Source organism: Nicotiana tomentosiformis, chromosome 1 (assembly GCF_000390325.3).
Source record: "Nicotiana tomentosiformis chromosome 1, ASM39032v3, whole genome shotgun sequence".
In the NCBI taxonomy this organism is placed as follows: Eukaryota; Viridiplantae; Streptophyta; class Magnoliopsida; order Solanales; family Solanaceae; genus Nicotiana; species Nicotiana tomentosiformis.
This window is the reverse complement of record NC_090812.1, coordinates 76,524,853-76,540,030: the sequence shown is the minus strand read 5'-3', so window position 1 is coordinate 76,540,030 and position 15,178 is coordinate 76,524,853. Positions and strand designations below refer to the sequence as shown.

The 15,178-nt window shown below is 36.5% G+C and overlaps 2 protein-coding genes across 5 annotated transcripts; both read right to left on the bottom strand.

Moving 5' to 3' along the window:
* Window positions 1–5,990: 5,990 nt before the first annotated feature.
* On the bottom strand, window positions 5,991–7,433 carry LOC104107661 (late embryogenesis abundant protein). The gene is made up of 2 exons (XM_009616523.4): window positions 7,029–7,433; window positions 5,991–6,574 (listed from the first exon to the last, which is right to left on the bottom strand). Exons 1-2 carry the CDS (start codon window positions 7,344–7,346, stop codon window positions 6,323–6,325), a joined length of 570 nt encoding a protein of 189 aa, XP_009614818.1. The 5' UTR covers window positions 7,347–7,433; the 3' UTR covers window positions 5,991–6,322.
* Window positions 7,434–8,284: 851 nt separating this feature from the next.
* LOC104107662 (probable GPI-anchored adhesin-like protein PGA55) lies at window positions 8,285–15,039 on the bottom strand. Of its 4 annotated transcripts, none has more exons than XM_018774648.3 (5): window positions 14,837–15,039; window positions 13,313–13,744; window positions 9,879–9,907; window positions 8,840–9,782; window positions 8,285–8,666 (listed from the first exon to the last, which is right to left on the bottom strand). In XM_018774648.3, exons 2-4 carry the CDS (start codon window positions 13,638–13,640, stop codon window positions 8,862–8,864), a joined length of 1,278 nt encoding a protein of 425 aa, XP_018630164.1. In that variant the 5' UTR covers window positions 13,641–13,744; window positions 14,837–15,039; the 3' UTR covers window positions 8,285–8,666; window positions 8,840–8,861. The 4 variants fall into 4 exon arrangements, with proteins under 4 accessions (XP_018630164.1, XP_009614819.1, XP_070041829.1 ...); XM_009616524.4 differs by having other exon boundaries at window positions 14,841–15,039; XM_070185728.1 differs by lacking the exon at window positions 14,837–15,039 and adding an exon at window positions 14,390–14,524.
* Between the last annotated feature and the right edge of the window lie 139 nt (window positions 15,040–15,178).

Here is a 15,178-nt window from a genome sequence, read left to right as displayed (position 1 = left end):
ACTACTGGACTTACTTATGGAGGGAGCACCTTCATACCCAGCAGCACAGGCAGCACCAGCAGTACCAGAGGCATCACATATAGCAGCCGACCAGTTTGAGGAGCCGGTTGCGACTGGCCACACCGCTGAGGAGATGATCCAGATGCTCAGCAACCCTGTGTCCCTCAGCCAGGTGATGATGAGATACAGCTAGAGGAGACAGAGGGTGTTGCGGATCCCATGCAGACTGAGACCACATAGGGAGTTCTCTTAACTCTCTACCCTTCCCTGTTCTTATTTTTGTTAAGCATTGGGGACAATGCTTATTTTTATTCGGGGGTGATCTATTTTGATTGATTGACATTGACATGTGGCCTGTAATAACTCTTATACTATTTTTTTCCTTTATCTTTACTTTCTCTTTGGTATGTATATATTCTCCTCCTTCGTTTGATGTATATATTCAGTCTCCTTTATGTATATATTCATTTTACTTCGGTTTGTATATTCATTTATCTTGCTTTCCGTAGTTTATTTTGTAGCTTTTTTACTTTGTCTTTCTTAGTAGTATAACTTCTTATTTACTTTAGTAGTTTCTTTTTGATTTGTTAGCTTTTTTTTTACGTTTAAGTGATCAATAAGCCTTTGGTTTTCTTAATGCCACGGTTCTTTCTAAAGGTGGATTTTGTGTGAACCGGGTGGCTCTTCCCAACGATGGATGGCGTGACAACCTTCTTAAGGGATTGAGTCCATTTTCTTTTATGTTTAGGCAAATATAGTAGTATTGAATAAAAGGGTCTCAAGCATGCTTCACTTGGTACTAACACATTTACCTCCGACCGTATGGTTAAAAACAAAGTTGTTGGCATAAACTAACTCTAGTTGTGACCTTTTGACTCTTGTGTTGACTTAAACAGTCATCAAGTGGTTCAGTCGAGCCATTTGTAATTCTCAATCTTAACTAGGGTTGTTGTGGGCCCTCGACTCCGTTCTCTTTAGCAATCTAGCAACGTGAAAGGGGAGGTATTGAATTGCAAGTCCAAGTTCCCGTGCTAATAGTCTAGAACTTGCCCCAAAATATTTTTCTAAGCGAAATTCTAAGTATAGCTTGGCTTGAGAAATGATTGTAGGATCTCCTTGATCCGATTTGAAGTTTGAAATCTTCTATAGCCTACCAATGTGATATCCCTAGTCAACCCATTTGAGCCTAAGCCTTTTTTTTGTTCTTTCAATAACCACGTTACAAGCCTTTATCCATTTTGTAATAACCCTCTCTTGGCACCCAATCTTTCCTTAACATTCTTGAGAAACAATTGGCAAAAACATAAGTTTGGGGGAGAGACGAGAAGCTTGAAAGTGATAAAAGGTACAAAGAAGAGAAAGAAAGGAAGAAAAGGGAAGGCAAAGAAAAGAAAGAAAGAACAAAAAGAAAAATGCCAAAAAAAAGTGAATAAGGTAGAAAGTTGAAGGGATTCAAAGAAAAAAATGATGAAAGGCATGAAGTAAATAGAAAAGGAGAAAAATGAATGTCATGGCCAAGAAAGAGTGGCGTTACGTCTCTCTAGTTCCCCCGAGAAAAAAGGAATTGACTCAAAGAGTCGACAAAGTATGAGCCAAAAAAAAAAAGAAAAAATAGAGTGCTTAAGGAAAGATGAAAGCATTCTATTCCAACAAGTCCTACCTTAATCCAAAAGCCTCAATTACACCCCGTAAAAGCCCTACATGATTTCAAGTTGAGTGAGATAACATTAGTGGTGATTTACATAAGGAGCAAGCTTATGGTACTTAGAGCCGGACTTGTGACATTCTTTTGAGAGAGATAAGCGAACTTTTTAAAATCCTTGCATCGAGTGTTACATTCTAAAGTGAGATATGCTAATGGAGAGTAGATGCGAAGGAGTTTGGGATCCACAATGACCTACATGAAAGAGCGAGCTTCCTTGATGAATAAAGTCAACTCTTGATGCTCTAGTGTCACATTAGAACTACTGTACTAAAAAAGTCAAATCATTGCATTGTTGATAATTCATATATGTTGTGGGTAATTATTGGTACCAATTGATGTGTGATTGATTCATCTTAGGCCAGCTGAAATATCTTTTTTTTAGTGAAGGTGGAAATTGTCTTAATTGCTTGAGGACAAGCAAAAACTTAAGTTTGGGGGAGTTGATAAATAGGGATTTTGACCGCTTATTTACTCTCTTTTACTTGCGTTTTAGCTCAAAAATACTTAAAGGTATTCCCGAGAACTAATAAAATGTGCTTTCGTCCAGGAATATTGGGAGACGAGCCAAAGAAGGCAAAATCAACTCATAAAGGAGTCAAAAATGGACAATGTCCAAAACAAGGCAAAAAGGCCCACAGTGCGGACCGCACAATACTGTGTGCGGCCGCAGAACAATGAAACATCACTGTCACATGTTCTTCAGAGTATGCGGACTGCACAAATTATTGTGCGGCCACAGAAGAGGAGATTCAGAGAGTTATTTTTGGGCAGGCTGAAGATATGCGGACCGCACCATAATTGTGCGGCCGCAGGATGACAAGTGCGGCCGCACTCATAATTGTGCAATCCGTAGAAGAGAAGAATCAGAGAGCCATGTTCCAGTTCAAGTTCAAGTGTGCGACCGCACTCAGAATTGTACGTTCCGCATAATCAAATGAAGTGCGGCCGCATCCCACTTTTATGCGACCGCAGAAGGCCAGTTGACCAGTCAAGCTCAGAGTGCGGACCACACACATAATTGTGCGGCCGCATAACCTCCGCAAGGGCATTTTTGTTAGATATTTTCAACTTAGTATAAATAGAACGTTTTATCATTTTTAGGGTAAGTTTTATTTTGGGAGAGTACCTGAGCCGTTTTTCTTTACTGTTTTGAGTAATATTGTACTTGATTAGCTTCTAAATATTAGATTTATTTTTCCCTAATCAATTATTATGTATTCTATCTTAATTTCTTCTTGTATTTCTTCATTTTTCATGAGTAGCTAAATTTCTAGCTAGGGTTGTGGCTCAACCCTAATGTGGGTACTTAATGGGTATTTGATTTAGGACTTGTTTGTGATTGGGTTAGTGATATTTAGCCTAGTTCTTGCTTGAATTCAAGAATTAATGGTTGCAAATATTGATTCATGCCTAATTGACTTAGTCTCTACTTGAGAAAGAGAGACTAAGTCTAGGAAAACTTGGCTAACAAGAAATTGGGGTGAACTCAAGAAATTGATAGCCCAAATTTAAAGGGTTGAATCTAGAGATAGTAAGACCCGACTTGAGCATTTATTACTTATTTTGTGCAATACTTATTTGGACTTGAGAAAGCCGAATTGGGCAAAATCACTCAAACTACCGAGAGATATAGAGTGGGTAATTGCGTGTGATTGCTATATTACAACCCCGACCAATCAAACTTGCCCTAGAGTTTACAACCCATTAGGTAACCACCTAGGTGGAAGTCACGACCCTAGATCTTTTATCATTTGAAAAATAGCCAAAAACAAAAATATTGTCTTCTAGTTCTATAATTGCAATCAATAGTTTAAAGTAGAAGTAGAAACAACAAACAAGAATGTGGAAGTGTAATCTAAGGCATATCGTACAATTACACTAAATATATACCTAATCCCAATTCTAACTCCCTGAGGATTCGACCCCGACTTGCGTTGGTTTTATTATTGCTTCGACCGCCTCACTACATATATTTGTGGTGTGAGTTTGGGCGACATCACTTACAAGAACAAGTGTAAAGCAGTGTGTGTTACGAAAATTAGCACCAGGCAATCACTATTATCCTTACCCTTAAAATCGGATAACAATTAAATTTGTAAGTGGTTTTAAGGATATGTGATTTCACTTGGCACAAACTGAGAAATATGAAAATTGAAGTTAGCAATTAACTGTAAAATAAAGCAAACTGACATATTATACAGCTTTGGCCCTTGAGCTAGGTTGCACTAGCACCAACTAAGTGTATTATTGAAGAGTAAGAACTGAACTACTGAATAAGAGAGCTTAAGAGAGAAAACATAATATATTGCTTTATTATGCGTGAATCTGTCCTTACAAAATGATTGGAACCCCCTTTATATAGTAGAAGAGTTTTACATATGGTACAATTCTAAATACAGAAGGAAATCTCCTGATTGGCTAATCAACCGGTCTTGACTTGATACATGTCGAGATCTCCGCCACAATCCTCGCCCGGTCACGAATTCCTCGGCTTTCTGTTATTCGACTTATCAGGCTTCCTTCGATCTCGCTAGATCTCTATCCTTCTCGGTCTCGACCTTAGCTGGTCTCAATGTCAATCGATCCCTGAATCACGAGGTAGGCAATATTTATTCATGTAACGATCCAATATAACTTGGGATTGAATCTCGGTCTGCCACCCCGGTCTCGATTAACCATACAAAATCCGGCAAGCCCGATACTGACCGTATACACATGTCTTTTTTTTCTTCTTTTTTTTAGAGAAAAGGAAAATACTTATATTAATGTTAAGTACGATCCTGAATATTACATTCCATACTAATGTCTCTTAAAACATTTAAATTACGTATACTAGCCAGCCTACTACATACATTATCCGGTAAGTGTTCATGTGCGGGGGTGAAGCTACGTTGGCCCAAGGGTGGTCAGTTGAACACCCTTCGCTTATGCTATGTATAAGATAAAATACTTGTTATTGACTAAAAAATAAACTTTGAACAACCTTACATAACTCACTAATCATTAGTCACTAGTCAATCTTTTTAAATTTTCTGGTTTCGCTAGTGTTGACGTGAGATAAGTAACATTTGAATACGTAATCATTCTTCCTCACCAAATTATTTGGAGGAAAATCCCGAATACATTTCCATTTCATTTTCTTCCTCAATTTCTCGTGGCCTACTTTCCTCTCACCCTCCGTCAATACCAATCTTTAAACTCTCTGCAATCGAAACCCAATAAAGCGAATGTAGCAAAATTCTCGAATCAATTTGCACGCAAAATTATTTTAAACATATATGTATCTTTTCGTAAGTACAAAAAACAAATTTCATATGCTTAAGTAGATAGAAAAAACCACATAATGTTTATTCCTCCGTCTCCTTTTAGTTGTCATATTTCACTTCTTAAAATTCTTGACTAATATTTTTAAAATATATATTTTCATCTTTATTAAGATGGAAAAGATTGCAATTTGTGTAGTACTTTTTTAAAATATTAAAATTTTAATTTTTAAATATTAAAGTAATCTAATTTAATTTGACTTCCAAGAGTAATTAAATCAACTCTAAAAAGAAAAACATAGACAACAATTAAAATGGAATGGAAAAAGTAACTTCTCCAGAAATTCTAGCTCTCGTTTCTGACTTCATCAATTGCTGCCGAATTTGTACCAATCCCCTAAATCATAACCATTTACCTATTAAACCAAATGAAAAAAAGAAGGTTTTGACTTCCAATTTCTAACTATCTAGATCATTGTTTTACACGTCCCAGGAAACACTTCCTGGAAACACATGCACAACACATTCCTAATTAATTTTACAAATTGAGGTGAAAATATCCAATTCTATCGTCATATTCTCTGTTTAAATCATACTATAATACAAGTTACCATTTTAGGAAAAGATCTAACTGCCCTTAACAAGAATAACACATGCTTAAGTTGGCTGACTAAGATTCAAAAGAACTTCAGGTGTTATTGAAGCGGCTATCCTTTATCCTCCAAGGGGCCACAATGATTCTGTCTTTCACGCTTCGATATATATCGTTTGACGTGCGGATGTATAATATATATAGAGAGAGAGAATGCTGATCCTGAGACGGTTGGTCTAGTTATAGCTAAATTAGACATAGTACGTCACTTCATATTTGACAAAAATCAAATATATATAACGAAAGCAAATAATAATAGAAGGCCAATATACTAAGAATAGGATAGAACCATTATCGACTACTAGAATCTCTGCATCAATTTAACGTGTATACGGAGACACAAACACGCCAATTGACCTACGTCAACAGAAAAAAGGAAAGCCACTAACAATTATATAATAGCACCAAACTGGAAAAAACAAAATTGACAGACAGACATTCATGTAGAATTGAAAGCAACAAAGACTAGACCCTTCAAAAACTAGAAAAGAACATACTTCAGTCCTTTTTTCTTAAACTTACACCACCAGCTATTCTATGATGATCAACCAAGCAAGCAAATGCTATATATTGCTACAACAGTATATTACCCATAAGCTAAAACCCGACTACCATAAGATAAAGAGTACGTTCTTCCCACGCAAATACAACATTCTTATTTTCATAATCCCACTAATTAACTATTTTTATATTGGATTATATCTAGTGATTGTGATTATGATGACCAGGCAACTTCTCTTTGATCTTCTCCATCATACTCTTCTTCTCATGCTCATGGTGCTCTGGTGCAGTACTAGTAGACATGGCACTGGTTGTTGTTGTCGTTCCGGCACTGTGTTTGTATTGTTCTTCCTCCTTTGACTCCTTGTGCTTCCCAATGGTTAATTTCTCCTTTATCTTTTCTTTCAGCCCTTTCTTCTTCGGCCTCCTCCCACCTTGTCCGTCATCCTCTGACTGCACTCGGTAAATATTCAACAGTGTTAGATAATAATAATAATAAATTAGTACTACTCAAAAAGCAAGGAAGAGCTCGGACTTGGAGATTATACGTGAAAATGAATAAAATGTAATACGTGAAAAATATGTTTATTAGTAATGGACGCGTGGCTTCAAATAAAGATTATACTTGCGATATCATAAGGTAACACTGACTTACACTTAGAATAATAACAAGTTAATTTGCATTAGTAATAGTATAAAAATTCATTCTTTTCACGGTATAAGAAAACGGAATTTCATCGAGGTCTATATAGAATTCAAAGACAGAATGTATAAAGGAAAAAAAATCTAAAAAAATAAATAAATAAATCTCGTGAGGTTGAAAGGAACACATAAAAATAATAAATCAGCTTGAACAAAAAAAAGGATGAGAAGTCATGTTTGAGATGAGATATATAAGAAATCATACAGAGCTAGAGCTTGAACTGCCGGACCGGTGGAGCTCCTCCTGTTGTTGTTTCTCTTCTTGTTGTAGTTGCTGTTCTTTTCGAAGCTGTTGTTGTTGCTCCGACTGTGGCTGCTGGTGCAGTATTCCACCAACAGTCGTGGGTGCAACCCCAGAGCCGTCAGTGGTGGCAACCCCAGTCGGAGCAACCCCAGATCCGGCAGTGGTGGCAACCCCAGTAAGGTGCATGGGGTTACCATGCTCATCGGTTAGCTGCACCGGGTGTCCATATTGGTCTGTCAGCTGAATTGGATTTCCATGCTCATCACGTAAGTCCGCCATATTCTCACGAAATATATTCAAAGAATATTGAAAGGGAGATGGAACAAAACGGATATCAGTACTTCTTTCTTGTTTAGAAAAGCTAACTGGTGATTTTAAAAGGAAAACATCGTGTAAAAAACGGTGGAGCAGCAGCTGTTTCTGCATGAGTGCGTTTAATGGGATGGTCACACGTATGCAGGAATAGCATCGCTGAGATGCTTGGTGCTGCCACGTAGGAGTTTTAGGACACGTCTTTGGTCTAAAACGACAATAAAATTCAGATTGAGTCGTTTCGAAAACATCATCTTGATTCTGCTCAATTAGACCACTAGAGGACAATACGGTCCTCTATCTGTTACAACTACTAGACTTAAAAATGTATATTAGTACATCACGAACCTTCCTATGGTTAATTTTGGCAGTTTTATGTAATTTAGTTTATTATTGCAGGTCACTAACACTTCTAAGAAAAAAATAGTTGCAGGGCTTAAGTAATTTTTGATGATATAAATTTCTTCAGCTTTTGTTGTACAAATATTAATTGATGAACTACTGTAAGTCGTTGCATTTTTGTTTTATTTATTATATCCAACATTCTCTTTTCTCTAAATTTAGATTGCGGTACGTGTAGCCGTGATACAGGAGTTAACCGGCTCTATCACATTTCGCGTTGCGTACATATGATATATTTGTCTTTCGAAAGCTTTATGTACCATTACTAGAGTTCAGGTATCTTGTGTTTGATTATTTTCTAGTTGAGTGCAAATAAAACTTCACTATTGTCGAGGTTACTGGCATACTAACGGACCCATACAAAAGCATGGTTCTATGCTGCAGATGCCATGAAGAAACAACTGTAGTTACTTTGCGGTAACAGTAACTAGCCTTTCGTAAATGAGGATTGAAAAAGGTGCAACTGTAACTGAATCTTGAGCACAATATTAAAGATAAAGAGATGGCCAGACAGAATATCCCACGTACAAGGGCTAAAATATCATTACATCTTTAGGCCGGCATACATATAATCGAGATACCTGCTGCAGATTAGAAGCATTTAGACCAGACAGTCTTCGGGATAATTTCATGCCCCCTTAACATGGAACAAAACAAACTTGAATGTACAAGAAAAAACTACCAACGGATACTATGCACTTTTTTGTTTTCTTTTCCTATATAATGAATTGATCATTAATCAACTTGTATTGTATTCCCAATTTCTTACATTGTATACTTTCAAAAGCTAACCTAAATTCTGGGAATCCATATCCGCCAGCAAGATCCTGACGCTTTTATGGCTCTCTACTATCCTTCCAAGGTGAGAGAGCTGACCCGTCGCATCTGCAGATTTTGGGAACAATGCAATTCACTAGTCAGAAAACGAGATTTAGATACTTTACAAGAGAAGGATCTTTGTGATTTAAATCTATCAGAACAAGGGAGAATATAATAGGCAAGAGAACATTATGATACTCCGAGATAAATTTCTTTGTGAAGACATTTTATATTGTTACCATTATCATCCACCAAGAAGCTTTACTCCTTGCTAGATCTTGACCAGAAAAAACCCTTTTTCCCGGTGGAAAGGCTCTCGGTATAGGGTTTTGTTCCCTTGGAACCAAATGAAAAATGACGCAGCAAGAAGGGCTTTCCCGAAGAGCTCTTCATGCTGGAACTTGAGCTCATCTTGAGACACCTTCCGCCACGTTCACTACTTTTCTGTCGATCAAACAGTGCAAGGCTGCCACTAAAATCACTGTCAATAATCCGATTCCTGAATCTCTTTCGAGCTTTCAAGTCCATCTGAGCTTTCATTGCTTTTTCAGACATCTTCAACGCCTGCTTCTCCCCAAAAGTACAAACAGGACAAGCTGGGTCATACTTGTTGATTTCAGGTGTCATACTCTCCAAGCACTCAGCATGAAAAACGTGGCCGCAAATTAGAACAGAAACAACAGCAAGTTCATTTGAGGCCCACGAAGATCTCTCTGTTAGCAGCTTCGTACAAATGCCACAGGCTTGGAGATCTACAGAAGGTGAACTGGAACTTCGACCACTAGCTCTGCTTACCTTGTCACGATGGAAACTCATGGATTCACTATCAAATGACCACCTTTCTCTACGAGGATTTGCAAGATCAGAGAAGGCAGGAACAGACCATCCATCTGATGATCCACCATTAGAGGCTCTTGTTGATTCATTACTCCAACCAGGGAGCACCAAGGATGATGATTCTTCAGAAATTGAGAAAGTAGGTGACTTTATCCCTGGTGTATGACTATCAGAAACTTGCCGTCCGAGCTGGTGGACAGAAGAATAGTGAGGCAAAGGAGTAGAGCTTGCAGGAAGCAGCTGACTTCTTGATGATAAAGGAGATGTAGATAATGATGAAACAGAGGGAACTGACGGAGCAGGAGAGGGGTATGGAACTGCTGATGACTCGATTGATTCTTTGACCTAATTACCAGATGAAAGGAAATCAGAAAGGTCAAAAACTTACAAAACATGTCTGGAAAGTAACTCCAGCAAAACTAATAACTGCTCTGTTCTTACCTCTGTGGAATTTCTCACAACCGATTGATCTGCAAAGGCAAGAAAACTACTGTTATTTTACGAAGTACAAACAGCATATATTGTCTACCAACAGTGCATCAGTTTTTCTTTCATGTCATATAGAACCAAAGGCCACGAAACAGAATATCCTATTCTAATATCTTGAATCTTACAGGTCCCGAAGAATAATGCAAATGATGTTCCATTTCCGACAGAATTGGCAAATTAAAATCACCAAACATCAGAACAATTGATCATCCTCAGGTCACAATCAGATTATAATAGCCTGTTTGGCCAAGCTTCTTCAAAGGCAAAAGTGTTTTTTTCCCCAAAAGTACTTTTTTTTAATTAACTTAAGGGGGGGAAAAGTGCTTTAGGGAAGAAGCAGAAGCAGTTTTGACTTTTCTTCCTACCAAAAATACCCTTGACAAAATATAGTATATAGCAAAATAATCTTATTTTATATCTAATACTTGGGATATTAATTTATAAATATTTCTTTTAATTTTTAGGAGAGCTTTCTAATATATAGTGGCTTCAGAAATAAATTCTTTTGTACTTGCTGAATAATTTTTTAATATATTTAAATTATCATAAAAGACTTAAAGTAATATTCTACTTAAATAGAATGAAAAGATTTAATTATTGTATTTAATAACAAACTTTTGAGACGATTTATTTACTTATAATATTAACTATTAAGTTAATCTATTCATGTCCTTATTCATAATTTGATACTTAAAAAGCATTTTTTTGAAAAGTTTGGCCAAACCAAATTATTGCTCAAAAGTGTTTTTCAAATTGATTAGCCAAATACAAATTGGTTTTCTCCAAAAGTATTTTTCGAAAAGCACTTTTGAAAAAAATACTTTTCAAAATAAGATAACTTTTCTAGCTTGGCCAAACAGGCTGAGAGATGTTGGGGTACAAAAAGTGACGTCTACCTTAAGACATGTAAAATAGGCCATAATATATATTAATGAGTAAATTTATGTCGAATTGAGCATGATGATTGGTTTCTAGTTCAAACATGATTAAATGAAATCAAATGAATCAACTAATAATGTTTGAATAAGTCAATGATTTTTTATAACCAGGTATTTCCAACTAACTGCCTACACATGATATGCGTTTTAAAAGGCGTGGACGTAAGGCGAGGTGTTTTACATATGCCTCAGCGAGCCGTAAGCCCCGAGGCACGGGGCGTAAGCCCCATGGGTATTTAATTTTTAATATTTTATAAAATAATATAATTACAGTAAATATTTATAAACAGGTAAAATTGCATAAAAATTGAAGAAAACTATAAATATGTGAAATATATATATATATATATAGATGTATATATATACGCTAGTCAAAACAATCTATTATACGCTACTTACAAGCACAAGTAACTCAAGTCGAAAAGAATAAAGTTTTCTACATGGAGGAACAAAAAGGATACCTAACCTGCAATTTAAATTTTGAACTTGCTGCTATGAAGGAGAATGGAGTTCTCTTTGTATTTGTAAAAATAAAAATTGAATATTCGTTGCTTTTGGGAGATATTAGCAGACTAGCGGATAAGATAACGAATTGGAAAAGACCATAAATTAGGGCTTCAATCAATAAAAAAGGTCATGGCTTTTAAATTTAATACATTTCAGTTCCTTTTTAAAACTTGAGTAATTACAAGCTAACTTTTGAGAATTTGGGTATTATATGAAGGAATTATTCAACAAATTTTGTTTTAGTTTGATAAAGTCTCTGGGGCTTACGCCTCACTAGAAAAACGCGCCTCAAACGCCCGGGTGTACGACCCGAATTGCTGGGCGTACGCCTCTTGAGACTTTCGCATCACACTATCGCCTCGGGGCATTTTTGGTGCGCCTCACCCCGAAAACGCCTTTTAAAACACTGCACATGATAAAGAGTAATGGATTTATGTGATGCTCACTAACTGACCACGCAAACTTCCTGTCTATTGCAATTGAACACAAATTAAGACCACAGACTGTAAACTAGGAAAAAGCAAGCTAATTCATAAGCCCCATCATTACATATGAGGCTACATTTCTGTTGTATGACCGAGGGCCGGAGGACAAACCAAATTCCAGCTGCCTCCCCTCAAAATGAGTGTCAACAACATTTAATCATAGAAAAAAGGCCTGAGAAGAATTATATGCATGTCATTTCGCAAATAAAAAAATTTCAAAAATGGAAACCACACGTCTGCTTTGGATAACTCTCAAGTCCAACCAAGAGGTTTGGAGTTCAAAGGAGTAACGTGGGAAAGAGAAACTGTCGACTCCTACGCAAGAGCGCATTGGAGTTAACGATAACAAGAAAAAAAAATTGCAAGCTAAAATGGAAAATAAAAATATTCAACACCATTTCTTCCTAAAAGCTGCAGAGCATGGTCAAACAAGAGCAGAAAAAATGTATATCCAAACACAGAACCATTTAGTGGATAATCTTGCTTTTGAGATAAAAGAGGTGGGAAGAAGAGAAAAAGTACTCATCACATATCATTAGTGCCTACTCGATTACACATTCAAATAAACTCATTTATACATAGAATACAAGAATGCTTGGAGATCAAAGTCGGTGACACGATGTATCATGGCTTGATTTGCATTAAAAGAAGAACGCTTGGGAAATCAAAAGCTTCTATCGACCAAGTATTTGAACCCCAACTTGATGAAAAATAAACTGAAGCTTTTAAAACCAATTATTTATATTTGCATTAACAGAAAAATAAGGCCCAAGGACCCTTCATCTAAATCATTTAAGCTAGTGACAAGTTAATAATTTATTTTTTTTGCAGGATGAATGAGAGCCCAGATTTTGTCATGACGAAAACCAGCTCATCTCTCTCCATGACCATTAAATCTTAGGTTTGGATATCTCAGACACCACTGACCTCCCTTAAATTTAAATAGCATCTCATACAACCCAAAACAACATAAAACAAGAAAATCATTTTAAAATTTCTTTCAGAATTTCCTGCAAAAGTAGACCTCTACCACATCTATTCACTTCAGCTCTCTCCTTATGGAGTGCAAAAATCAGGTCTAGGACTATATTATCCTTTCATCCAATCCACCAGAACATATCAATCTAAATGATCATTTTTCACAAGAGAACTCAAGGTTGTAACTTTCAACCGACTTATTTATTTGCTTTACTAAGACTGATGAAATATATCTACTTATAGTTCCACACTCCACCAACATATGACAAATTTTTCCTCCCAAACACCAATCTCATGATGCAGACATGGAATTAAACGTCCAATTTCATGCACTTAAAGGAGAGAAAGCGTTGTAATTCACAAAGAAAGGAAAAAACGGAAAGCGAGCTCTTCAATATACAGTCAGTATGATCACATAGCATCAGGTATTAGCACCTACAATCAAGCTTAGTGAAGAGAGAGCCATGTTGATGTTTACCAGATAGAGGAAGCGTTGAGTTCACCGTGTTGCAATCAGAAACTGGTGACTTCTGCAATGCAAATGATCGGAAACTATCCAATGGACTACCCTCCTCAGATGCATATAGAGTTTCTAAGGTTGTTCCAGATTTAAACTCTAACCTATCATTTCCAACAACTCCATCAGAAGACCAATTGACTGATGTCTCCTCCCCAGCAACACGTCCCCGATTATCCCAACGAAAGCTCCACGAAGGCGAGTACCGGACATTCCTCTGCAAACTTTCACTGGTTGATCCATTTATAACCGCTCTATCTCTAGCAGCAACACAACAAGCTGAACCCATGCTTTCTTAGATACAAAATGTGAAATTCATAGGCAGCTAAAGAGTCACATCAATGATAATACCAGCACGTTCACTAGACGATGAAAATTGGAGATATTAATTTTCTGCAACAATAAAAACCAATGAAGTCAGAACTCACAAAAAACTATCGACACAAATTATTGACATGCACAACTTGTAATTGCACATTATGTCTTCACTGCATAATCCTTTTGGTAGACAAAAAAAAAAGAACAAGAAATATCAATGAAAACAAAGAACAAAGAAAATGATTCCAGACATGCTGCTTCAATACATTTTATATTACCTTGACAATTTCAAGGCAATTCAAGCTCCTACTCTTCGCCCTCACAACAGAACATCCTATAACTATCTGGTGGCATTTTACAGACTAAAATTCAAGACCTTACCCTCCGAACTCCGACAAATCACTCTGGTCAGCAACAATCCTACATAGATCACTCGCCCAAATATGTTTCCCTTCCAACACAATACTTGTGATCTATATAGTACCCTACGCGCACTGCAAATGCTGTGAATCTGGGTACACTCCTTAGAGATAAAATGCTTTACGGAAAAGCCAATATAAAATTGCATGTGCTGCAATAAGTTTACAGTTTTGGAATAAGGATGTTCAATTTCTTGCTCAAAATCAGACAGCAATTCTCAATACAACATTTACCAAATCTGATAAAGCAGTGAGTTCTCTCGAATACACTTATTAATAATAAAATTGCAAAAAAAAGTACCATATGCAATAAATACAGCTCAAACGATCCCTATAACCCCTTGAAGATTTATTTCACAAGAAAAAAAAAATTAAAAAAAGAAACAAAACCTAAGAAATAAGACAAACAGAAGAGCTAAAATCGATTTCATTTATTTCATTTGCTACTTTATCGGGGAAAGTATTACTGGAATCAAAACCAGTCGCAAAAACCCTAAAAGTAAGTACCAAACACTACAGAGGTCACAGAGATCCGAAATGATAGCCGAAAAAAACAGTAATTACCAAAAAAAAACACTAATTTTCAATAAAACCCTCAGAATTTAGATAATATCATATAGACTCAATTTATACAACTCAAATAAGTAAACAATCAAATAAATAAATAAATAAATATAGCTATTAATAATACAACGCCGTCATTATAAATATTAAATTGCTGTGTACAAACAAAACGGCGTGTTTATACATACCGTTTCACTGTCCGGCGGCCGTCGAACAAGGAGAAGTGAGAAACAGTGAAGGGAGTTTTTAGGTGGGAATGAGGGCAAGGTGTGAGAGATATGTAGAGAAAGAGAAAAAAAGGTGAAGAGTGAGAAAAGGTTCTGATTCTTCTTCTGTTGAGTTGCAGAGGAAAGAGAAAATGAGGAGTGAGGTCGTTTTAGACGGCTAGTTTTGCAATTCCGTCAATTATATCACTTTCTGCCGTGAAGAATCAACGTTTGTTTTCACGGCGTTAAATTGAGACGTCTCAGTGGCTCTGCTTTTGTTTCTTATGTTTGTTAAAGTTACCCTTTTTTAAAAACACTTT

Coding starts and splice junctions, on each gene's coding strand:
- LOC104107661 (XM_009616523.4), bottom strand. CDS start 7,346: ATGGCGGACTTACGTGATGAGCATGGAAATCCAATTCAGCTGACAGAC. Junction 6,575..7,028: donor GCAGTTCAAGCTCTAGCTCT/GTATGATTTCTT, acceptor TACCGAGTGCAG/TCAGAGGATGACGGACAAGG.
- LOC104107662 (XM_018774648.3), bottom strand. CDS start 13,640: ATGGGTTCAGCTTGTTGTGTTGCTGCTAGAGATAGAGCGGTTATAAAT. Junction 9,908..13,312: donor CTCAACGCTTCCTCTATCTG/GTAAACATCAAC, acceptor TTGCCTTTGCAG/ATCAATCGGTTGTGAGAAAT. Junction 9,783..9,878: donor TTGTGAGAAATTCCACAGAG/GTAAGAACAGAG, acceptor TCTGGTAATTAG/GTCAAAGAATCAATCGAGTC.